This window comes from Haematobia irritans, chromosome 1 (genome assembly GCF_050003625.1).
Source record: "Haematobia irritans isolate KBUSLIRL chromosome 1, ASM5000362v1, whole genome shotgun sequence".
Lineage (NCBI taxonomy): Eukaryota > Metazoa > Arthropoda > Insecta > Diptera > Muscidae > Haematobia > Haematobia irritans.
In genome coordinates, this window is record NC_134397.1 from 264696349 (window position 1) to 264724168 (window position 27820).

The 27820-nt window shown below is 31.9% G+C and overlaps 1 protein-coding gene across 3 annotated transcripts; it reads left to right on the plus strand.

Moving 5' to 3' along the window:
• Window positions 1-27782, plus strand: LOC142219696 (carbonic anhydrase 2-like). 3 transcript variants are annotated; one of them, XM_075288569.1, is made up of 6 exons: window positions 5541-5680; window positions 5749-5895; window positions 23977-24089; window positions 25816-25906; window positions 26810-27072; window positions 27155-27782. In XM_075288569.1, the coding sequence occupies exons 2-6, from the start codon at window positions 5841-5843 to the stop codon at window positions 27497-27499; spliced, it is 867 nt and encodes a 288-aa protein (XP_075144684.1). In that variant the 5' UTR covers window positions 5541-5680; window positions 5749-5840; the 3' UTR covers window positions 27500-27782. The 3 variants fall into 3 exon arrangements, with proteins under 3 accessions (XP_075144685.1, XP_075144684.1, XP_075144683.1); XM_075288570.1 differs by lacking the exons at window positions 5541-5680; window positions 5749-5895 and adding an exon at window positions 1-75; XM_075288568.1 differs by lacking the exons at window positions 5541-5680; window positions 5749-5895 and adding an exon at window positions 19585-19766.
• The last annotated feature ends 38 nt before the right edge of the window (window positions 27783-27820 follow it).

Consider the following 27820-nt stretch of genomic DNA (forward strand, 5'->3'; position numbering starts at 1 on the left):
GTACATAAGTTTTAGACATAATCTATGAATAATTTAAAGAGATACTATCCAAAAATTGTACTTAGATGAGCAAAGGTAAGATCCTTTTTGGAGAAGTAGCTACTAAGTTCGAGTTTAGCCGCTAAAATCAAGAAATGAATCAATAAAATCACAATTCAATTCAATAAATGTATTTTCTTCATAATTATTTAATAAGGAAAACTAACAACTAAAAAATATTATTTAACTATATAATTAATTTAAAACAAAATGTTTTTATTTAAGAGTGTTCGGGGATTTCGTAAATATGTGTGAGTGTAATTTTCTACCAAATATCTTTCGAAGCCACCGTGGTGGTTCCGATTCCTGCTTCGACCGAACATCGAAAAGATTTTCAGCGATGGATTATCCCACCTCAGTAATGCTGGTGACATTTCTAAGGGTTTCAAAGCTTTTCTAAGTGGTTTCACTGCAATGTGGAACGCCGTTCGGACTCGGCTATAAAAAGGAGGTCCCTTGTCATTGAGCTTAACGTGGAATCAGTGATAAGAGAGAAGTTCACCAATGTGATATCACAATGGACTGAATAGTCTAAGTGAGCCTAATACATCGGGCTGCCACCTAACCTATGTTAACCTAACCTACCACATATCAGGGATGGAAAATGCAGTGCTATAGTACTCTTTTTCAATACTTTTTCACCCTGGTCAGTACCGTAGTACCCCCGAGAATGATTTAGTAGTTTCTGTGTATACATTTTTTAGGCAATATTATACAATAGTTTTGACAAAATATTTTTGATTTTTGAGAAAGTCTTTAACAAACTTGTTTGATAATAGTCTTTTACAAATTTGGCAAAGTAGACAAGTTCAAGCGGGATGAAAATGTCGATTTTGTAAAAGCCAGAGTCAAAAAAATCATTTTATTGAATTTCAAGAATGTTTTAGTCGCAAAAAGCATGTGATTCTATATTACGCTACCACACGAACACCTTCTAGATAAGAAGTTATCGATCACGTACTAAAATAATATGAACCATTAAAGAGACGATCGAAACTTGAAACAAAAATAATATAACAACATTTGGAGAAAATTATATAAAAACAAATTTATTTCTTCAGAAAGTTTTGTCAAAATTTTATTTCTGCTCAAAATTTTGTCAAAATATTTTTCTCTTGGAAAATTTTGTTCAATTTTTATTTTATTTCTACAATAAATTTTGACAAAATTTACTATGGAAAATTTTATCAATATTTTATTTCTATAGACAATTTTGTCAAAATTTTATTTTTATACGGAATTTTGCCAAAATTTTATTTCTATAGAAAATTTTGTCAAGATTTTATTTCTATAGAAAATTTTTACACAATTTTATATTTATGTAAGATTTTGTCAAAATTTTATATCTATAGAAAAATTTTGTCAAAATTTTATATCTATAAAAAATTTTGTCAAAATTTTATATCTATAGAAAATTTTGTCAACATTTTATTTTTATAGAAAATATGACATTTTATAGAAAATTTTGTCAAAATTTTATTTCTATAAGAAATTTTGTCAAAATTTTATTACTATATTTTTGTCAAAATTTTATTTCTATAGAAAATTTTGTCAAAATTTTATTTTTATAGAAAATATGAAATTTTATAGAAAATTTTGTCAAAATGTTATTTCGGTAGAAAATTTTGTCAAAATTTTATTTCTATGGGAAATTTTGTCAATATGTCAAAATTTTGCCAAAATTTTATTTCAATCGAAAATTTTGTCAAAATCTTATTTCTATAGAAAATTTTGTCAAAATTTTATTTCTATAGAAAATTTTGTCAACATTTTATTTCTATAGAAAATTTTGTCAAAATTTTATTTCGGTAGAAAATATGAAATTTTATAGAAAATTTTGTCAAAATGTTATTTCGGTAGAAAATATGAAATTTTATAGAAAATTTTGTCAAAATTTTATTTCTATATGAAATTTTGTCAATATGTCAAAATTTTGTCAAAATTTTATTTCTATAGAAAATTTTGTCAAAATTTTATTACTATAGAAAATTTTGTCACAATTTTATTTCTATAGAAAATTTTGTCAAAATTTTATTTTTATAGAAAATATGAAATTTTATAGAAAATTTTGTCAAAATGTTATTTCGGTAGAAAATTTTGTCAAAATTTTATTTCTAAAGAAGACTTTGTCAAAATTTTATATCTATAGAAAATTTTGTCAAAACTTTATTTCTATAGAAAATTTTGTCAAAATTTTATTTCTATAGAAAATTTTGTCAAAATTGTATTTCTATAGAAAATTTTGTCAACATTTTATTTCTATAGATAATTTTGTCAAAATTTTATTTCTATAGAAAATTTTGCCAAAATTTTAATTCTGTAGAAAATTTTGTAAACATTTTGCATATATAGAAAATAAAAATTTTATGTAAAATTTTATTTCTATAGAAAATTTTGTGAAAATTTTATTTCTAAATGCATTTATCATCTGTGATGCTCATTTAGACTGATTGTCTGTACGAAGTACACATAGTGTACCGTAGTACATGTAATGATATAATGGCATTATTTATTAGCCTAACATTAGTGGTTATTTTTATGGTGTATGGAAACGTGAATGTGTTATACAAAATGGTTCTTCTATTGCAAAGAACGAACTTAAGCAAATCCAACATGTCCAGAAGAAGAAATGCAGTAGAAAACATGTTCACCTTCCAACTACACCACTCCAGTATGTTGCCGTCGGCAACTGATTTACTGGAGATCAGCGTTGCCACTACGAATTTTTATTTTGGACCAAAATTTTTCCATAATCGGACCAAAATTCCCTACAGCGGACCAAATTTTCAATTTCGAAGGAAACTGCTTTAAAAAATATTTTATTGTTGTACATAGTGATTTTATTAAAAAAATAAAGTAAATCCGAAAGGATTGATATGAAAAAATTGACTTTTTGAAAAGGTCTAATTTTAAAGTCAATTTTAGTTGACATCAACGCGAATTTGTCATTCGATTTGCTTGATTGAAATGGTATCTAATCACACAATGAAAAAAAAAATATTCACAGCTCCAAAGATGTTGTCTTTACGCAAATGATTTTGATATTGATTCCCAACCAAAGAAGCAGAAAAATGAAGTGAGGACACTTTGACGTCACAAATATCTTTTAATAAATTGTCAATAATATTAAAGACGATGTAATTAATTGAAAAAATTTTCAGAAATATTAAAGCCATTTTGACTTAAGGAAATTTTCTTTCATGTTAGGATACCCAATTTTATGTCCAATAAGGACAAACCGACTTCATTGCAAAAATTTATAGACTTTAGTACAAGGTTAGGTTAGGTGGCAGCCCGATGTATTAGACTCACTTAGGCTATTCAGTCCATTGTGATAACACATTGGTGAACTTCTCTCTTACCTCCTTTTTATAGCCGAGTGCGAACGGCGTTCCACATTGCAGTGTAACCACTTAGAGAAGCTTTGAAACTCTCAGAAAAGCCACCAGCATTACTGACAAGGAAAAAAAACGTTATTTTAGAGAAATATGTCTTCTATGCTAGTCAAACTTCGCATTCGTATTTTAAGCACATGAAATCTTTGGCCTCACGACAATATTTTTTTCAGTGCACATATACTATTGAATATGTGATAGAAATTTTAAATATGTACTAGAAATAAATTATAAATTTTATCAAATTTATTTCATAAATTTAAAAATTAAAAATCTTTTGGACCAAATTCCGTTTGATCCGACCATCGGACCAAATTTAAAAATTAGAAATTTTTTGGACCAAGTTTGGTCCGATCGGACCAAAACGGCAACGCTGCTGGAGATTGAATGTCATGCAATGACATTCGATGGCCGTATGCTGACTGCCAACATACTGGAGTACTGCATTTCTTTTTTTTTGGATATGTTGGATGGTGAAAATATTTTCTACTGCATTTTTTTTGGACATGTTGGATTTGCTTAAGCTCGTTCATAGTCTAATAATTGAGATCAGTAGATCGTCCAATAAAGGGAACTGATGAGGATGTGGAAATCCGAAACGACTGAACGAAAACAACAAAAACAAATATTATTTCTATAGAAAATTTTGTCAAAATTTTGTATTTATATATAATAAAAAAATTTATAGAAAATTTTGTCAACATTTTATTTCTATAGATAATTTTGTCAAAATTTAATTTCTATAGAAAATTTTGTCACAATTTTATTTCTATAGAAAATTTTGTCAACATTTTATTTCTATAGAAAATTTTGTCAAAATTGAATTTTTACAGAAAATTTTGTCAAAATTTTATTTCTGTAGAAAATTTTGTCAAAATTTTATTTCTAAAGAAGACTTTGTCAAAATTTTATATCTATAGAAAATTTTGTCAAAACTTTATTTCTATAGAACATTTTGTCAAAATTTTATTTCTATAGAAAATTTTGTCAAAATTGTATTTCTATAGAAAATTTTGTCAACATTTTATTTCTATAGATAATTTTGTCAAAATTTTATTTCTATAGAAAATTTTGTCACAATTTTATTTCTATAGAAAATTTTGTCAACATTTTATTTCTATAGAAAATTTTGTCAAAATTTAATTTTTACAGAAAATTTTGTCAAAACTTTATTTCGGTAGAAAATTTTGTCAAAATTTTATTTCTAAAGAAGACTTTGTCAAAATTTTGTCAAAACTTTATTTCTATAGAAAATTTTGTCAAAATTTTATTTCTATAGAAAATTTTGTCAAAATTTTATTTCTATAGAAAACTTTGTCAACATTTTATTTCTATAGATAATGTTGTCAAAATTTTATTTCTATAGAAAATTTTGTCACAATTTTATTTCTATAGAACATTTTGTCAACATTTTATTTCTATAGAAAATTTTGTCAAAATTTTATTTTTACAGAAAATTTTGTCAAAATTTTATTTATGTTGAAAATTTTGTCAAAATTTTATTTCAATCGAAATTTTTTTCAAAATTTTATTTCTGCAGAAAAAATTTGTCAAAATTTTATTTCTAGAAAATTTTGTCAAAATTTTATTTCTATAGAATTTTTTCAAAATTTTATTTCTATAGATTTTTTTTTCAAAATTTTATTCCTTAGAAAATGTTTTCAAAATTTTTTTTCTTTTGGAAATTTTTTTCAAAAAATTATGTTTATTTATCTACAGAAATTTTATGAAGACCATGAATTGTACCAATTCACCAAATAGTCGAATTTTACCAACTGTGGCAACCGAGATTACAATACTGCGGTAGTCTTTGTAAGCGTATATAAAAGAAATGTTTAAAATTGAAGAGTTTACAAACAAAATTTTATTTTCTTTAAATTTCAATCTAAAAAACTCTTTACAATAATCTTCCAAGGAAGTTTTGTTGAAAAGTACTTTTTTCGCTCAAAAAAAAAAAATGCTTTGTACTTTCTTAAAAATTTGTTTTTCCAACCCTGCCACACATATCATGCGTGAGTAAAAATGTTCCCTTGTAAATGTGCCAGAGCGTCAGTAAAATTTCTCTCACTTGCACATCTCTAATACACATTATTGACAACAATGGAACAGGTGTAGCCTGCTCTCCCGCTAAGATGAAATGATGCGATGCAGCATATTAATCGGATTAAAATTAAAATCATAGTAAACGTGTCTTACTCACTTTTTTTTCCAATAATTATATTGAAAGTACAGAAAAAAGGAAAGAAGTATATATTTTATAATTTCTTTATAAACAATGACATTAACTATTTCAATGTGTAACACATTCTTTTAGTTGGGAAATAGTCGTTGTGAAGTTTATACGCAGTGTTTTATTTTAAGAAAACAAAAAAACAAACTTGACTCTTCAAACATACGGGCATTATTATGTTTAGTTCAACATTCATTTGTTCATTTATTGTAATGCTTCTTATATTGAGAGGTTAGTAAACATATTTCAAAATTCTAGATGATTTTATTTTTTTTATCGAAAACATCTGCTATTCTGTAGTAACTTAAAATAAACAAACCAAAAAAAAAGGTTTGTATCAAATGCCGGTCTATTGACGAGTCTCAGTGATATGTGTGACTGCAATTGGAAATACGTACGGAATAGAGGGCAATAGTAAAAATCTTCCCTTGGTATAAGTGACTCACATCCGATATAAAAAATTAATAAAATTATATAAAATTAAAGACAATTTCTACTTAATGGTTGGTTCATCGATATAGTTCCCAATGCTGGATGATACCCAGGTACTTTCAAAAATAAATCACCTGAATTTTTGGCCTTCATTTAAAAAGGTTGACTGGTTAATTCTAGTCATCTTTAATTTGACATTGAAAAATATTGTGGTGCATGCAGGGTGGCTGATATGTATTGCTAACCAACTTAATGGTATCTAATATTTCTAAAAAAAAAACTCTTCTAATAGATGACAGAGTTCCATTCCAAGATCAAAATCCCTGGATCCAAGTATGTTTTTTTTTGAGAGTAGAGACAATTTTCTTATATCAAAGCAAAAAAAATATTGAGTCTTTTTTTAATGTAGGCGTCATACGTTGGCCAAAATGAACAAATTTTGTGGAAAATATCCAAAATTAATTTCACTAATTTTTAAGATTTGTTCTAAAAATAGAATTGTGATGGGGGTATAATAAGTTTGTTATTTCGTCTGTAACACATCGAAATATTGATTTGTACACTATACATATTCATGATCAGGGAGAAATTCTACACTGAAAAAACAGTGAACCCATCAGGAAGAAAAATTTTGGTTAATTTTAAAAAATTTAGATTTTTCTTAATTTAACTAAACAGTATTACAAACGCTGACATCACGCCGATATCGCAAAAATAAGTAAATATTTTTCAAAAATATTAGAGAAATTTAATTAGACATAATTAATTTTTTTTCACTTGTTAAAGAAAATTTTTTAGTTTGAAAAAAAAATGGAGTTCAAAATTACATGAATGCCTTTAGTGCCATAGGAAGTTCAAGATGAGCGCATTTGTAGTAAAATTAAAAAATTTAAAGAAATAACGAATTATTTTGTGAGAAGTACGAATTTAGTAAATCTTTATTGGTGTATAATTTATTATCGTTTTTTAGTTCATTTAACTAACGTACGCAAAAAGTTATTAGAATAAAGGAAACTTTCTCCAAACATATGAACTAAATATGAACTAAAATAAAGTTAAAATGGCTTTAGTGAAATAGATGGTTCACTTTTTTGAGTGTAAGACGATAATACCATGTCCTTCTGTTGTTATCACGCTACAGCCTTCAACAATCTTCCTGAAATTAGGTACAGATTCATTTTTTTGTCTGCAAGCAGGTCAAGTTCGAAGATGGTCCCGGTTTCGATATACACTCAAAAAAAAGTGAACTCTCTATTTCACTAAAGCCATTTTAACTTTATTTTAGTTCATATTTAGTTCATATGTTTTAACTTTATATATATATTTAACTTTATATTAGTTCATAGAATTAATATTTTTAGAGAAAGTTTCATTTACTTTAATAATTTTTTGCGTATGTTAGTTAAATGAACTAAAAATCGGGGGAAAATTATACAAAAATTAAGCATAAAGATTTCCTAAAATCGTATTTCTCACAAAATAGTTCATTATTTCTTTAAATTTGTAAATTTTATTAAAAATACATCCATCATGAACTTCATATGTCACTAAAGCCATTCTTGCAATTTTGAACTCCAATTTTTTCAAACTACAAAATTTTCTTCTCAAGTGAAAAAAATTATTTATGTCTAATAAATTTTCTTGAATTTGTCGAAAAATATTTACTTATTTTTGTCATATCGGCGTGATGCCAGCGTTTGTAATACTGTTTAGTTAAAAATTTCTAAAAATATTAAAAATTTTCTAAAATTAACCAAAAGTTTTCTTCCTGGTGGGTTCACTGTTTTTTCAGTGTAGCCTCCATATAAACGTAGGGTCGATTTGGAGTCTTGAGCATATATACACAGCAGTTTTATCCGATTTGCATGAAATTTAAAATATACAGGTTTTATACATTCGAATATTTTTATAAGATTTGCCTTAAATTAGAAATCCAGAGGTAGTTTCAGTCCCTAAATTGTGCCGTCCACACGCAGAGAAGGAATATGATCACCTCAAACATGTTTCAAGAGCAAAATATTATTTTTATATGGTGACCATGTAACATGTTTGTCACTAAAATGTTATTTTCTCGTCAAATATAACCTGCTTGCCGAAATCAGATACATGATTTCCGAGAAAATAACATGGTTGCGAAAACCATAACAAAAATAACATTTTGCTCTTAAAACATGTTTGAGGTGATCATATTCCTTCTTTGGGTGCATGTTTTAGAAAACCCCCATATAGACTGATTTGACTTTTTAGACTTCTATAAATCGCAAATTATATCAAATTTTCACAATTGGTTTCCATTTTAAGTCCTCTCGATTTCCAACTAAATGTATTTTAGGTCCACAAAAAATTAGAAATCCAGAGGTGCTTTAAGTCCCTATCCATCCATGTTTTAGAAAAAAAACAAGTATATACGGCCGTAAGTTCGGCCAGGCCGAAGCTTATGTACCCTCCATCATGGATTGCGTAGAAACTTCTTCTAAACACTGCCATCCACAATCGAATTACTTAAGTTGCGATAACGCTTGCCGATGGCAAGGTATCTTAAAACCTCCTAACACCATCTTCTAAATTGTATGTAGGTTAGGTTAGGTTATGTGGCAGCCCGATGTATCAGATTCACTTAGACTATTCAGTCCATTGTGATACCACAGTGGTGAACTTCTCTCTGCCCGATTCCACGTTAAGCTGAATGACAAGGGACCTCCTTTTTATAGCCGAGTCCGAACGGCGTTCCACATTCCAGTGAAACCACTTAGAGAAGCTTTGAAACCCTCAGAAATGTTACCAGCATTACTGAGGTGGGATAATCCACCGCTGAAAAATTTCTTGGTGTTCGGTCGTAGCAGGAATCGAACCCACGACCTTGTGTATGCAAGGCGGGCATGCTAACCATTGCACCACGGTGGCTCCCAAAATTGTATGTAAGTCCATACGTGGTATATATTAAATCAAAAAAGAGCGATCCAATACGTATATAATTCAGTTTGACAAAGTAGACATAAAATTTTAACAAAATTTTCTACAAAAATAAAATTTTAACAAAATTTTCTATAGAAATAAAATTTTCACAAAATTTTCTATAGAAATAAACTTTTGACAAAATTTTCTATAGAAATAAAATCTTGGTAGATTATTTTCGGCTCGAGTGGCAACCATGATTATGAACCGAATAAAATTTGAACAAAATTTTCTATAGAAATAAAATTCTGACAATGATGAAAATTTTATTATGAACCGAATAAAATTTTAACAAAATTTTCTCTAGAAATAAAATTTTGACAAAATTTTCTATAGAAATAAAATTTTGACAAAATTTTCTATAGAAATAAAATTTTGACAAAATTTTCTATAGAAATAAAATTTTGGTAGACTATTTTTGGCTCTAGTGGCAACCATGATTATGAACGGATATGGACCAATTTTTGTGTGATTGGACCAATTTTGGTATGGTTGTTAGCGACCATATACTAACACCACGTTCCTAATTTGAACCGGATCGGATGAATTTTGCTCCTCCAAGAGGCTCCGGAGGTCAAATCTGGAGAACGTTTTATATGGGGGCTATATATAATTATGGACCGATATTGACAAATTCTGGCACGCTTGTTAAAGATCATATACTAACACCATGTTCCAAATTACAACCGGATTGCATGAAATTTGCTTCTCTTGGAGACATCGCAAGCCAAATCTGGGGATCGGTTTATATGGGGGCTATATATAATTATGAACCGATGTGGACTAATTTTTGCATGGTTGTTAGAGACCATATACCAATATCATGTACCAAATTTCAGGCGGATCGGATGAAATTTGCTTCTCTTTGAGGCTCCGGAACCCAAATCTGGGGATCGGTTTATATGGGCGCTATATATAATTATGGACCGATGTGGACCAATTTTTGCATGGTTGTTAGAGACCATATACCAACACCATGTACCAAATTTCAGCCGGATCGGATGAAATATGTTTCTGTTAGAGGCTCCACAAGCCAAATCTGGGGATCGGTTTATATGGGGGCTATATATAATTAAGGACCGATATAGACCAATTTTTGCATGGATGTTAGACACCATATACTAACACCATGTACCTAATTTCAGCCGGATCGGATGAAATTTGCTTCTCTTTTAGGCTCCGCAAGCCAAATCTGGGGATCGGTTTATATGGGGGCTATATATAATTATGAACCGATGTGGACCAATTTTTGCATGGTTGTTAGAGACCATATACCAACACCATGTACCAAATTTCAACCGGATCGGATGAAATATGTTTCTGTTAGAGGCTCCACAAGCCAAATCTGAGGGTCCCTTTATATGGGGGCTATACGTAAAAGTGGACCGATATGGCCCATTTTCAATACCATCCGACCTACATCGATAGCAACGACTTGTGCCAAGTTTCAAGTCGATAGCTTGTTTCGTTCGGAAGTTAGCGTGATTTCAACAGACGGACGGACGGACGGTCGGACGGACGCTCGGACGGACGAACGGACGGACGGACGGACGGACATGCTTAGATCGACTCAGAATTTCACCACGACCCAGAATATATATACTTTATGGGGTCTTAGAGCAATATTTCGATGTGTTACAAACGGAATGACAAAGTTAATATACCTCATCCTATGATGGAGGGTATAAAAAAAACCATATAGACTGATTTGACTTTTTGGACTTCTATAAATCGCAATTTATATCCAATTTGGACAATTTATATGCTCTAGATTTCCAACTAGAGGTATTTTTGAGGTCCACAAAGAGCTTTGACCATATAGATAGCAGACCGATCTCCAATTTAATTCCTTGGGCCTGTAAAAGTCGACATTTTTATCCAATTCTTATGAAATTTGAGATCTACAGATATTTTAGGTACAGAAATAGACGTGCCGGACTAGTAGGTTAGGTTAAGTTAGGTTAGGTGGCACCCCGATGTATCAGGTTCACTTAGACTATTCAGTCCACTATGATACCACATTGGTGAACTTCTCTCTTATCACTGAGTGCTGCCCGATTCCATGTTAAGCTCAATGATAAGGGACCTCCTTTTTATAGCCGAGTCCTAACGGCGTTCCATATTGCAGTGAAATCACTTAGAGAAGCTTTGAAACCCTAAGAAATGTCACCAGCATTACTGAGGTGGAATAATCCACCGCTGAAAACTTTTTGATGTTCGGTCTAAGCAGGAATCGAACACCGACCTTGTGTATGCAAGGCGGGCATGCTAACCATAGCGCCATGTTTTGGTATTGGCTCCATATAAACCGATCTTCCAGAAATTACAAATTATTATCCGATTTGGATCGAATTGGAAACGCCGAATTTAATGCAGTATGTACTTGTTTTAGGACAAAATGACCTCAGTTCAATAGAAATTTATTCTACATAAGGAAACTTATTTCAAAGTAAAATTTGCTAAAGACAAACCGGTTTCATTCGAAAGATATTCGACTTTCGGTCGAGGAAAAAATCCGTCTACTATTCTAAGCAAAATTCGCATTGGTATTTTAAGGACAAGAAATCTTTGTGTTCAAGAAAATATTTTGTTTTTTTCAGTGTATGTTATGAATAAAAAGGAAGCAACGAAACTGAAAATTATTTTAAAAATGAAGTTTAATATTTAAATGATGTTGACATGGCCAAAATTTGTCTAGAATGTCGAAATTTTCCGATAAATGCAGGTATACAGAAAAAAAATTCCGTAGTTAAACAAACGCTAAATTTAACTTATTTTTATTGGAAAAAATTATTTGCTTGTAGTTAAATTTTATTATTTTTGTTTCGAAATTTTCCACAGCTTAATGAAATCTTACTTTTTTTTAAGTATGTCTCAAAAATTTTATGAAGTAAACGTGAGTATAAAGTTCAATGACCGTACACATAAGTTCAATATGAACTAAACCAAATGAAATTTTTCGTACGATTCCCAAAAATAGTAAGAATGAACTACTGTATGTTTCAAATGGTCATGATTTGGCGCCAATGAGTTTCTTCTTTACTTTTAGTTCATTTTTTCTTCCGTGAGATGATGTAATTTCGTGAACTGCAGTTAAAAAGTACAACAGGGCATTAAAATTTCCTGGTTTTAACAACGCTTTGTGGAAATCTCAAAATGTGGAGTAAAATTACTTCAATTTTCGTGCGTGGTACTTCATTCTTCCAATAAAACAGTTTACTTTTTTTCGGTGTATATATTTCTTGCGAAAAATTTCCTTCCCAAGAGAAATGTATCGCTAATTATGCTAACAAAACTTTTGGTAGCATTAAATTCCGTAAGCTAGTATGTACCTCTAATGAAATTTGTTTGCCCGTAACAAATTTTTTGTCAGAGAATATATTGGAGATATGCACTCAAAAAAAAAAACAAGTATATACGGCCGTAAGTTCGGCCAAGCCGAAGCTTATGTACCCTCCATCATGGATTGCGTAGAAACTTCATCTAAACACTGCCATCCACAATCGAATTACTTAAGTTGCGGTAACGCTTGCCGATGGCAAGGTATCTTAAAACCTCGTAACACCATCTTCTAAATTGTATGTAAGTCCATACGTGGTATATATTAAATCAAAAAAGATCGATCCAATACGTATATAATTCAGTTTGACAAAGTAGACATAAAATTTTGACAAAATTTTCTACAGAAATAAAATTTTAACAAAATTTTCTATAGAAATAAAATTTTCACAAAATTTTCTATAGAAATAAAAATTTTGACAAAATTTTCTATAGAAAGAAAATTTTGACAAAAATTTCTACAGAAATAAAATTTTAACAAAATTTTCTATAGAAATAAACTTTTGACAAAATTTTCTATAGAAATAAAATTTTGGTAGATTATTTTTGGCTCTAGGGGCAACCATGATTATGAACCGATATGGACCAATTTTTGTGTGATTGGACCAATTTTGGTATGGTTGTTAGCGACCATATACTAACACCACGTTCCTAATTTGAACCGGATCGGATGAATTTTGCTCCTCCAAGAGGCTCCAGAGGTCAAATCTGGAGAATGTTTTATATGGGGGCTATATATAATTATGGACCGATATGGACCAATTCTGGCACGGTTGTTAAATATCATACTAACACCATGTTCCAAATTACAACCGGATTGGATGAAATTTGCTTCTCTTGGAGACTTCGCAAGCCAAATCTGGGGATCGGTTTATATGGGGCTATATATAATTATGAACCGATGTGGACCAATTTTTGCATGGTTGTTAGAAACCATATCCCAATATCATGTACCAAATTTCAGGCGGATGGGATGAAATTTGCTTCTCTTTGAGGCTCCGCAACCCAAATCTGGGGATCGGTTTATATGGGCGCTATATATAATTATGGACCGATGTGGATCAATTTTTGCACGGTTGTTAGAGATCATATACCAATACCATGTACCAAATTTCAGCCGGATCGGATGCAATTTGCTCCTCTTTGAGGCTTCGCAAGCCAAATCTGGAGATCGGTTTATTTGGGGTCTATATATAATTATGGACCGATGTGGACCAATTTTTGCATGGTTGTTAGAGACCATATACCAACATCATGTACCAAATTTCAGCTGGATCGGATGAAATTTGCTTCTCTTTGAGGCTCCGCAAGCCAAATCGGTGGATCGGTTTATATGGGGGCTATATATAATTATGGACCGATGTGGACCAATTTTTGCGTGATTGTTAGAGACCGTATACCAGCACCATGTACCAAATTTCTGCCGGATCGGATGAAATATGCTTCTCGTAGAGGCTCCACAAGCCAAATCTGGGGATCGGTTTATATGGGGGCTATATATGTAATTATGGACCGATGTGAACCAATCTTTGCATGGTTGTTGGAGACCATATACCAACACAATGTACCAAATTTCAGCCGGATCGGATGAAATATGCTTCTGTTAGAGGCTCCACAAACCAAATCTGAGGGTCCCTTTATATGGGGGCTATACGTAAAAGTGGACCGATATAGCCCATTTTCAATACCATCCGACCTACATCGATAACAACTACTTGTGCTAAGTTTCAAGTCGATAGCTTGTTTCGTTCGGAAGTTAGCGTGATTTCAACAGACGGACGGACGGACGGACGGACATGCTTAGATCGACTCAGAATTTCACCACGACGTAGAATATATATACTTTATGGGGTCTTAGAGCAATATTTCGATGTGTTACAAACGGAATGACAAAGTTAATATACCCCCATCCTATGATGGAGGGTATAAAAATGAGCCCTATATTTCACTAAAGCCGATTTAATTATATTTTCGTTCGTGGAATTAGAATGTTTTAAGAAAGTTTCTATGACTTTATTATTTTATTGGTTAGTTAAATTAAATAAAACAGAGGAAAATATTATACACAAATGAAGCCTAAAGACTAGACACAAACAAAAAAACATTTGGAAAACGTGTACCGAAAACGTTTTTCTTTTGTTAGAGTTTGTTGAATTTCATCGAAAATTTTAAACTTTTCTCACCAAAAAAATTCGTTTCGTTACAAAATTTTTATTTTTTTTTTTCAATAAAAAAAAACATTATTTTTGATCCAACAACACAGTCCATTTCGTTTCTATCAAGCACTGTTCTTTTCTGACCTTAAGTCTTTAATAAGACAATTTTTTCAGGTTCCTAGTAAAAATTTAATATGAAGACCTTTTCGGAATCTTCCGAACATATCTGGAATATATATTTATTAAAAAAAAAATTTTGGTGTTCGTTTGAAGCAGAGATCGAACCCAGGACCCTGCTCCACGGTGCATAACTAAATGTATGTTTCTGTTAAATAAAGTTTGTTTAATCGGCTCGTGGGCGCCGCAAGATATGCTATATAAATATAATTTATATGGATATTTGTCTATTGATGACAATAACAGGTATATAGCTCAGTGGATGGTGTGGTGGCTTACAAATTGCATGATCCGCGGTTCGATTCTCCAGGCGATAGGTAAACTTTTAACAATTTATAAAATCGAATAATTTCGTCTACATTGTTTGTATTACAGAAATAGGTGCTAAGAACTAAAAAACCTCGTAGAAGTGAGAAAGATGTGAGGGAAAATGCTATTAACCGGAATGTTTTTACATCCTGGAAAAGAATAAACGTTTATCACAAAAAGTATATACTTTTCTTCCAAATAAACTTCCTTAAAGCAAAAAGAAACTAATTTTGTTTATCTAAAATTTCGTTTGGGAGGAAAGAGTTATTTTTTTTGTGTAACTAAATTCGTGTCTCCCACAAAATAGAATAGAATTTCTTAAAATTTTTAAATTTTACCATCTTGAACTTCGTATGGCACTAAAAACATTTTTGCAATTTTGTACTCCAATTTTTCCCTTCAACTACAAAGTTTTCTTTAATAAATGAAAAATAATAATTTTGTCACTGGAGTGACAAAACAAACGGAGACCGAACAGGTTGATAAATAAACTTTAAGTTTTGTTTGTGTTTTTTGTACTATTTTTAATGTTGTCTTGAAAATGCCTTACATATTAAGGCGAAATATCAACAAATAAATAAATAAATAAAAACATAAAGACCTCGAGCTTGACTAATCATTTCATTATATATTGATAAAAGGTCGAATAAAAAGAAAATGAATAATTAATAATTTTGTCTAATAAGTTTTGTGCTTCTAATACAGTTTAGCTAAAATTCACTGTTTTTTCCTTGTGAGGACACTCTATACACAAAACATTTTTATACCCGCCACACTGTGGAACAGGGTATTAAAAGTAGTGCATATGTTTGTAACACCCAGAAGGAGACGAGATAGACACATGGTGTCTTTGGCAATAATGCTCAGGGTGGGTCTCTGAGTCGATATAACCATGTCCGTCTGTCCGTCCGTCTGTCTGTGAACACATTTTTGTGATCAAAGTTTAGGTCGCAATTTAAGTCCAATCGCCTTCAAATTTGGCACATGTTCCTAATTTGGGTCAGAATAGAACCCTATTGATTTTGGAAGAAATCGGTTCAGATTTAGATATAGCTCCCATATATATCTTTCGTCCGATATGAACTAATATGGACCCAGCAGCCAGAGTTGTATACCGATTTGCTTGAATTTTGTACAAACATAACACTTAGTCATATAGTCAAGTGTGCAAAATTTGATTGGAATCGGTTCGGATTTAGATATAGCTCCCATATATATCTTTCGCCCGATATGGACTAATATGGTCCTAAAAGCCAGAGTTTTGGCCCAATTTGGTTGAAATTTTGCACAGGGAGTAGATTTAGCATTGTAGCTATGCATGCCAAATTTGGTTGAAATCGATTCAGATTTAGATATAGCTCCCATATATATCTTTCGCCCGATATGGACTAATATGGTCCTAGAAGCCAGAGTTTTGGCCCAATTTGTTTGAAAATTTGCACTAGGAGTACAACTAGTAGTGCAGTTAAGTGTGCAAAATTTGATTGAAATCGGTTCAGATTTAGATATAGCTCCCATATATAGCTTTCGCCCGATTTACACTCATATGACCACAGAGGCCAATTTTTTTGCTCAGATTTAGTTGAAATTTTGCACAGGGAGTAGAATTAGCATTGTAGCTATGCGCGCCAAATTTGGTTGAAATCGGTTCAGATTTCGATAAATCTCATATATAGCTTTCCAGATCGAGTGATATTTAAATGTATGTATTTGGGACAAACCTTTATATATAGCCCCCAACACATTTGACGGATGTAATATGGTATCGAAAATTTAGATCTACAAAGTGGTACAGGGTATAATATAGTCGGCCCCGCCCGACTTTAGACTTTCCTTACTTGTTTTTTTTTTTTGTTGGAGACTTAACAGGTTGGCTGATAAGTCCCCGGTCTAACAAAGAAAAACACATTTTTTTGTTAAAATTCGTTTTTATTATTCAACATAGTTCCCTTCAAGAGCGATACAACGATTATAACGACCTTCCAATTTTTTGATACCATTTTGGTAGTACTCCTTCGGTTTTGCCTCAAAATAGGCCTCAGTTTCGGCGATCAACTCTTCATTGCAGCCAAATTATTCCCTGGGAGCATCCTTTTGAGGTCTGAGAACAAGAAAAAGTCGCTGGGGGCCAGATCTGGAGAATACGGTGGGTAGGGAAGCAATTCGAAGCCCAATTCATGAATTTTTGCCATCGTTCTCAATGACTTGTGGCACGGTGCGTTTTCTTGGTGCAACAATTTTCGACCTTTCTTGCCGCGATTTCGACCTTCAAACGCTCCAATAATGCCATATAATAGTCACTGTTTTCCCCTTCTCAAGATAATCGATTAAAATTATTCCATGTGCATCTCAAAAAACAGACCCATTACTTTGCCAGCGGACTTTTCAGTCTTTCCACGCTTCGGAGACGGTTCACCGGACTGTCGATTGGACTCAGGGGGCTAATCACGGCATTCGATATCGAGAACTTTTGATCGAAATCTAAATCACGGAAGTCGATATCGAGCTTTTTTGATCGACAATTTTTTCGATTGGTAAATTGCAATCGTAAAACATTTTTCACTTGTTTTTTACATTGTTTTCGCCATATAGGAATAGTAAATATATTAGTTTTAGTACGAATTGTTGCTAGTTTGTAGTAAATCTACAAATAATGAACATATTTTGAATATTTAGGACTAATGCAACTCCAATAAAAGTTAAACAAAAATTGGTCATATTCGAGTTCGGCAGCGAGCATATGGCAAAGAACCATAAATAAAGTGAACATGATAGATCGATATCCAAGAGATTGTGATCAACCAAATACCGTACCATTCTGTGACAACATAACGCTTCTGGACCACCATGTATTTACACCAATAACAATGTGAACTTTTATTCCTTATTTGTCGCCGAATTATTTTATATTCATCTCATACTTCAATTAGGAAGAAATTCGGAGGAATGTAAAAAAGAGATATGGGTCCATAAGATATAATGCAATACAATTAACTTTTTACTTTGAAACCTCCAAAAACATGTTTTTTCTACATTCCATTTTGTGATGCTAACTAATTTTGTTCTGTTTCGTTTTTTGCTGTTAGCAACGCTTGAGAAATTGCATCAAATTTCGATCGAATCCCGTGATCCAAACTTTTAATCGTATCAACAATTTTTTCGATATTATTATGAATTCGATATCGAATGCCGCGATTAGCCCCCAGGAGTGTAGTGATGGAGCCATGTTTCATCCATTGTCACATATTGAAGGAAAAACTCGGGTGTATTACGAGTTAACAGCTGCAAACACCGGTCAGAATCATCACCGCGTTGTTGTTTATGGTCAAATGTGAGCTCGCGCGGCACCCATTTTGCACAGAGCTTCCGCATATCCAAATATTGATGAATGATATGACCAACACGTTCCTTTGATATCTTTAAGGCATCTGCTATCTCGATCAACTTCATTTTACGGTCATTCAAAATCATTTTGTTGGTTTTTTTGATGTTTTCGTCGGTAACCACCTCTTTCGGGCGTCCACTGTCCTCCGTGCTCATTTCACCACGCTTGAATTTTGCATAACAATCAATTATTGTTGATTTCCCTGGGGCAGAGTCCGGAAACTCATTATGAAACCAAGTTTTTGCTTCCACCGTATTTTTTCCCTTCAGAAAACAGTATTTCATGAAAACACGAAATTCTTTTTTGTCCATTTTTTCACAATAACAAAAGTTGTTTCACAAAAGACGCTCTATCTCACAAACTAACATAATTGACTTACAGACGTCAAATGTTGACACGAATCATTTGCAGGTTGGTACTATATAAAAATAATATGCATTTAATACTAGCGACGCCATCTATGTGTCAGACCGGGGACTTATCAGCCAACCTGTTAAATAGATTTTTGCTACCGAAAATATTGCAAGAGGTACATACCGGCCCTAAAAGTTTTTCGTAAGAAGAATGAAATTTTATAGTAGAAAATATGAAATTTTATCACAAAAACCATGAAAAAAAATATTCGTTATAATAACGTAAAATTTCATACATTTAACGAAAAGTTTCTCTGGTTGTAAAACAAGACATATTTCGTTGTTCAAACAATTTTCATTCGTTCTTTTTGTGAAGAAAATTCTTTTGGTGCACCATAGGCACCATTTATAATTTTTTATTTGAATTATCTTTTATTTGAAAACGTTTCAAATAATACGAAAAAATTAATAAGCCACCAGTGATTTGATAGATGGAAATTAGAACTAAATATATGTCATCCCTATATTACATGATATACAAACTAAATTCAAATTTAAAGCCTCTGTCCATCGCAGTTGAAATTTTGATGATGCTCATCATAAACCTCGCCTAGAAAATTGTCAAAAATTTAAATTAACTCTAAATATATTTTTTTTTTTAAATTTACATATCAAAGGCTTATTAAACTTTCTTACACATACCTGTGGTTAGGCCAAAACGGTTTATTTTTCTACAAAATATGTGGCAAACTATAAAAGCATTTCAGTCTTCCGTGAGATGGCCCTCAAAACACATCTAAATTTCCCAATTAAGAAAATCATCATTGCGCCAAAGAAATCAATTAAAAAAGTGAATTTGTTTGTGAACATTTACTAATAATCGGTCAAGTGAATACTTGGGCGAACTTAACAAAAAAGAAATGGTTTATCTTCAAGCGTTACTTAATAAACTTTATTTAGTATTGCCTCTGGCATTTCCAAATAACAACCAATCAGGTATGAATGGGAAATAAATTTACAAAAAATAAAAAAATGAAATAAATGAAAAGTGAAAACATACAAATAAATCAACAATGATTAGGCAATATGAAATTAAAAGTGACAAAATATGTTTGTGATTGGTGGAGTACAACTCCCATATGGGAAAGCAGTTGGTAAAATATTGGTACAAAAAAAAAAACAAAAAACAAAATAAATCGTCTATGTATCTTAATGGAATTACACTGAAAAAATATACAGTGGTGTGCAGAAATGAGTACATAATTATTATTTTTTTTTTTCAATTCTAAACGAATAAAAAAAGAAGCAATAAAGAAACTCAAAATAATTTTATTTTTCCTTTATTCCTTCTTCAATTCTAAATAAAACAACAAAAAAGCTCAAAACAAAAAGTAAAGAATTCAGAGAGATAAATAAACATAACAAAAAATACTCGCATGTACTCAATTTTTCACTTTTCTATATCGGTGTCAGTTGGAACATTATCTAGTACTTGGTCCATAACCCTTTATTTTATACGTTTTGGCATACTTTCAACCAATTCCTGTATAATTTCATCTGGTATATTCTGCCACTCAAGCTGTACTCGTTGCCACAGGTCTTCTAATTTTGATGGAGCTGATTCCTAATAGGGTTGTGGTCGGAGCTTTGCGCTGGCCAATTCATAACTTGAAATTTTCGCCCACTAAGCCACTATGCTTCGGATCACAATCCTGTTGAAATACGACTTCATCTTCAGGATAGACACTCTTGTCAACAAACTCGGGAAAATGAGTCTGCAAAATGGCGACGTAGTCTTCCTTCTTCATTATACTATCAATTTTCTGCAATGGTCCAATGTGCCACCAAGTGAAGCAGCCCCAAACCATAATGCTTCCACCACTTCACAGCTTGTTTAACATGGTGGCGTTGAATGGTATCACCAGGACGACGCCAGCAATATTGTTTACTGTCCGATTGGAAACGGTCAAATTTTGCTTCATCTGACCAGATAACACGTTTACAATCATCTGTCGTCCAATTTTTATACTCTCTTGCAAACTTAATTCGCGCCTTTTGATTCGTTTCGGATAATGCAGGCTTATTTTGTTTTTGCAACTAAAACATAACCAATGTTGTGGAGCGCTCGTCTTGCTGTCCATTCACTAACTTTCTTACGGACTTGTTCTGCCTCATTTCTGCCAACATTAGATGAGCGTCCGTTTCGGTCAACAGTTTTCGGCGGCCTCTGGTTTGCTCTTTGGGAGTAGCATTTCGTCCTTTTTGGACGCGAATGACCACAGACTGACTTATATTTAGTTCCTATTTTCCGCGATAAAAACCCATTATTAGTTAAGGAAACTATATTGTCCTCCACATCTCGCGATAAATTTTTATACCCTCCACCATAGGATGGGGGGTATATTAACTTTGTCATTCCGTTTGTAACACATCGAAATATTGCTCTAAGACCCCATAAAGTATATATATTCTGGGTCGTGGTGAAATTCTGAGTCGATCTGAGCATGTCCGTCCGTCCATCCGTTCGTCTGTTGAAATCACGCTAACTTCCGAACGAAACAAGCTATCGACTTGAAACTTGGCACAAGTAGTTGTTATTGATGTAGGTCGAATAGTATTGCAAATGGGCCATATCGGATCACTTTTACGTATAGCCCCCATATAAACGGAACCCCAGATTTGGCTTGCGGTGCCTATAAGAGTAGCATATTTCATCCGATCTGGCTGAAATTTGGTACATTACACCATTTGGTACATTACATGATGTATATGTTCTCTAACAACCATGCAAAAATTGGTCCATATCGGTCCATAACTATATATATAGCCCCCATATAAACCGATCCCCAGATTTGTCCACCGGAGCCTCTTGGAGGAGCAAAATTCATCCGATCCGGTTGAAATTTGATACGTGGTGTTAGTATATGGCCTCTAATAACCATGCAAGAATTGGTCCATATCGGTCCATAATTATATATAGCCCTCATATAAATCGATCCCCAGATTTGGGCTCCGGAACCTCTTGGAGGAGCAAAATTCATCCGATTCGGTTGAAATTTGGTACATGGTGTAAGTATATGGTCTCTAACAACCATGCAAGAATTGCTCCATATCGGTCCATAATTATATAAAGCCCCCATATAAATCCATCTCCAGATTTGACCTCCGGAACCTCTTGGAGGAGCAAAATTCATCCGATTTGGTTGAAATTTGGTACGTGGTCTTATATGGTCTCTAACAATCATGTAAGAATTGGTCCATATCGGCCCATAATTATATATAGCCCTCATATAAATTGATCCCCAAATTTGACCTCCGGAACCTCTTGCAGGAGCAAAATTCATCCGATTCGGTTGAAATTTGGTACGTGGTGTTATATGGTCTCTAAGAACCATGCAAAAATTGGTACATATCGGTCCATAATTCTATATAGACCCCATCTAAACCGTTCCCCAGATTTGATCTCAGGAGCCTCTTGGTGAAGCAAAATTCATCCGATCCGGTTGAAATTTGCAACGAGGTGTTATTATATGGCCGCTAATAACCATGCCAAAATTGTTCCATATAGGTCTATAGTTATATATAGCCGATGCCCAATCACATAAAAATTGGTCCATATCGGTTCATAATCATGGTTGCCACTCGAGCCAAAAATAATCTACCAAAATTTTATTTCTATAGAAAATTTTGTCAAAATTTTATTTTTATGGAAAATTTTGTCAAAATTTTGTTCCTATTGAAAATTTTGTCAAATTTTATTGCTATAGAAAATGTTGTCAAAATTTTATTGCTATAGAAAATGTTGTCAAAATTTTAATTCTATAGAGAATGTTGCCAAAATTTTAATTCTATTGAAAATTTTGTCAAAATTTTATTTATATTGAAAATTTTGTCAAAATGTTATTTCTATAGAAAATTTTGTCAAAATTTTATTTCTATAGAAAATTTTGTCAAAATTTTATTTCTATACAATATTTTAACAAAATTTTATTTCTATAGAAAATTTTGTCCAAATTTTACTTCTATGTTATAGAAAATGTTGTCAAAATTTTATTTCTATAGAAACTTTTATCAAAATTTTATTTCTATAGAAAATTTTATATTTTTATATTTTTAATTATATACGTATTTAATCGGCCTTTTTTAGTTTAATATATACCACATATGGACTACCTTGCAATTTAGAAGACGGTGTTAGGAAGTTTTAATATACCTTGCCATCGGCAAGTACCGCAACACAAGTAATTCGATTGTGGATGACAGTTTTCAGTAGAAGTTTCTACGCAAACCATGGTGGAGGGTACATAAGCTTCGGCCTGGCCGAACTTACGGCTGTATGTACTTGTTCATTTTAATTTTTACTTGAAAAGAAACTAGGCGTCTTTTATTAGGACATGCCATTGGGGATCAAAAACCCAGCCATTACTTACAAATGATGCGCAATGCTGTAATGAAATTTTACTTGTGTGTTGTCCCCAAAAAGAAATGTTTTCGTCGCCAAAAATTCCCAGATCAAATTAAAATGTCTCACAAAAAATTCACAATTTTTGGCCCATTCAGAAAAATATTTCAAAGCGCTTTTAACACCTATACATTAAAGTTGTTTTTATACTTTTTTTTATGATTCTCTGAATTTCTTAAAGCCATTTTTGAGAATGTAAGAAAGCATTTTTTTCTGCGTTATATATATGTATTTAATATGTATATTATATTATTATAAACCGGGTTTATTTTAATGAATAGTTTTCGAAACATACCCACAAATATCTTAAAATTTCCCCAAAATACCGTGATTCCCCAACTCAAAAATTCCTTAAGAAAAATCCCCAACATCACCCAGAAAAGGAATATGATCACCCCCAAATAATTTTTGACAGCACCATACTACCTTTTCACAGGAAACATGGCACCTTTTACCCCAATCGAAATCGCCATAAGTGAGTCCAAAATAACGGGCTAATTCGTAAACTATAAACTCGAGAAAATCTATACATGCGTATCACGAATTATGAAGACAATTTCGTTAAAAGTACGAAGAAAAAATGTGTGTAAAATTTTTCGTATAAAGTTTGTCGTAAAATTTACAAAAACAAAAAATAAAAATTAAACAAAAATTTTGAAGACAAGAGAACTTTATGTTTACGAGAATATTTTTCTAAGTGTGTGAGAATAATAATGCACTTTTATTTGGTTTCTTTCTTCATAGCAACTTCATCTACCCCATCTCCATCTTGGTCCTATGATGATACCAATTGGGGAGTTGACTATCCCCAATGCAATGGCAATTATCAATCACCAATTCATATTCAAACAGGAATGGTAAGAATTTACTATAAATGTCAATAATTATTTAAAATTAAGTTTAAATTAAGTTAACTAAAAGAATAAATTATATATGGAATAAAAATGAGAAAAATTTAATATCAGTTTACCATTTTTATACCTTTCACCACTACTGTGGTAAAGGGTATAATAAGTTTGTTCATTTGTATGTAACACCAAGAAGGAAAAAGTCTGAGACCCATCTTTAGTATACCGATCGTCTTAGAATTAAATTCTGAGTCGATTTAGCGATGCCCGTCTGTCTTTCTATCTGTCCGTCTGTTCATGTATTTTTATGTGCAAAGTACAGGTCGCAGTTTAAGGCTGACGACAGAGTGGGAGCGAGAAGCAAAGCGATGCTAGATGCTATAATAGTTCATGCTATATCAATGCTATACTATGGCAGAGTGAGCGCGATATGGAGCAAAGCGTGTTGTTTGTTTACATCAGTTTTTTCAGGTGTAATGTGGTGTTTATTTACGTAAAATGTATTCCGATGAAGAATTTTTCTTGTCGCGAAATACTTTCAACGCATTTTTTGCAAGAAAGAACGGAATTCATGAAATAAACAAAAGTAGAAAAAATAATGAAGAATTCCACAATTTGTACTACGAACTTACACCCTCACAAAAAATCGCTTCTGTAACATATACTCCCAAACATATTTTGCTTCACGCATATACATTTTTGGGTATTGCCCAAACATTTATATGTTTGATCTCTACCAATATATAATATGTTTGAAAGCATATTGGTCTAAACAATATATGTTTGGGTAGTCTAAGTTCCAAACATTTTGTATTTTTGCATCCAAATTCAATAATGTTGTCTTCCAAAAAACAATATGTTATTATGTGAACATATAATATGTTTGGAAGCATTTTGCACCCAAAAATATTATATGCTTAAAAAAAATTCTCCCAAACAATATTGTGCTCAACATTTTATTTATTTATTTATATATTTACAATCATAATGAATTATGAAAATAAACAGGTAATATAGGTGCTAACAACATAGGTTTTCGACCTGAATGCTCAAAATTTTGTTTCTGCCCAATTGTATATTCCCCCACATCTTTCTCACTTCCACGAGATTTTTTAGTTCTTAGCACCTTTTTCTGTAATACAAACATTGTAGAAGAAATTATTCAATTGTATGATTTTTTTTTAATTTTAATTTTACCTTTTGCCGGACGGGGATTCGAACAGCGGACCACACAGTTTGTAAGGATCAAAGAAGTAGCTGATCAGTTGCCCAAGGAAAAATAAAATGTTAATTTTGTAATAACAAGCAACAACCACCAACTGAATTCAATATCGCTCCCTGTTAAATAGCGCTCCAAGCTACTAAACACATATATGTTTATAGGCTATTTCTAAATTAATATATGTTTGCATCCAAGCATATTATATTTACAAACATTTTATGTCCCAAACATAATATGTTCTAACATATTAACATATATGTCCCATACATGTTATGCTAGTTTATGAACATTATATGCTTGCACTCAAAAATATTGTGTTTAAAAATTTGTGTTCCAAACATATAATGTTTATAGCCAAACATATGAAAAACAGTCTTTTTCATCCGTGTAGGACGGCATATTTAGATTGCCAAATATGTACACAGTTAACAAATACAAAAAAATATATATATTTATTTTTATACAAAAAGACGAATTTACTATATATTATTCAAATATATTTTTCATTTCCAGTCCTTTTACCTTCCAATGCCCCGATTGAAGTTTTACAATTATGATGTACCCTTATCAGGACCTGTTACTCTAGTGAATAATGGACATTCAGGTAGGTAGTCCACACCATTTACACACCATTCCCCCTACTTTCAGAGAATGAAGTCGCCAATTCGCGCCGTTAACTCTAAACGTCGCCGACTATTTTTGGCCAGTCGACGCCGCCGCTAAAATATTTTTAATTAAAACTGAAAAATTTCTCATATTTATTTTATTTTCTGCCAAAAATTTGTTTCATGCACCCAAACTAATTTAAGGATATGTTTCTATAATTATTTGGCAATTATCATATACAGACCATTTTTCCCATTTTCGTCGTCGGCGGCTGACACTATTTTAATGTCTACGACGGCGTAGACTTGAAAGCTAAGCCGATATAAATTTGTCTATGAAGCTGCAGACAATTATCCATTATAAAATCAAAATGAGGTTTTCCAAATGTTAATAAGATTAGTTGTACAATCAATCTTACAATCAAATTTACATATTATTCATATCAGCTGAGCTAGACTTTTGGAAAATTACACTAGTTTACAAAAAAAAAAATGCATGTACACTTGATGAGAGGCAACTTTTCTTATGTATTTGCTGAATTCGAAAAAAATTTTTAAAAATGTTTTTATGGAACATTTTTTGAGATATCTGTGATAAGTTAAGTGGTTCAAAAAATATCGATGCGAAAATATGAGTGTCAATAGATTTTCTGATTTAAATAATTCATACTCGGCGGCGGCGTCGACAGACAAATAAAGGTCGGAGGCAACTAAAATCATTCAGCAGACATTAATGAAATGAAATGAATTTGATTGTACAACTAATCTCATAGCAGTTCGGATTCCTTTAATTTGAAGCAGAAGCCAAAATATGAGTGTCAGCCGCCGCCAACAAAAATGGGTCGTCTTCATTCTCGGCCACCTTTGTTTGCATATAATAATCGTTTGATAAATCTTCGCAGTTGATTTGATTATAAGTTCAACTATCAATGGAGAAAGGCCATACATTTCCGGTGGTACTTTACTCGATAAATATGAAGCAGTTGGTGTTCATTTTCATTGGGGAAGTAGTAGAAGCAAAGGTTCTGAGCACGTTATAAATAATCGTCGGTTTGATGCTGAAATGCACATTGTACACAAATCCATCAGATATCAGACCGTGGAAGAGGCTACACAATATTCTGATGGTTTAGCAGTATTGGGTATAATGATCAAAGGATCACAGGTATGAAGTAGTAGTAATTATTGTCGCAATCAATTATTTTAAATTAATTAAATTTTTTATTTATATATTTCAATTCTTAAAGTATGTCGACCGTTATTATCCCGGTTTAAATAAGGTCTTCAATAAACTGGCTGATGTCATAGATGCCGACTCCGAAACAACTATACAAGGTCAAATTTCTTTGGGCCAATTGATGGGCGATCTCAGGACAAACAATTTCTATACATACAAAGGATCATTGACCACACCAGGATGTTCGGAAGCAGTCACATGGCATGTATTCCCTGAACCATTGGCAATTTCTAGAAGTCATTTAAGGAAATTCTTCTCCATATTGGATTCTCATGACGAACCAATGTTGAATAATTATAGACCTTTGCAAAATCTTAATGGACGTTCGGTATTCTATCGTATAGGCATAAAATAAAAACTTTGACGTATCTTTAGTAATATTTTCATATAACTCTAAATGCATTCACAATTAATGTTAAGGATATATTTATAAGACTATTTATTTATTTATATATGTATTTATTTATTGTCAATTTGGTATAATTAATTAATATAAATATTTGAAGAAAATAAAATGCTATCGAATTTTTCTAATATTTTTCCCATTCAAAATGAAAATATGTAAATTTGTACAAATGAAGCTTTGAGCAAGATGTAATAAAATCTCTGAAATAGCAGATTAAAATTTTCCAATTAAATTATTTTGAAAACTTCATTATTTATTTTTTTGTTTTTA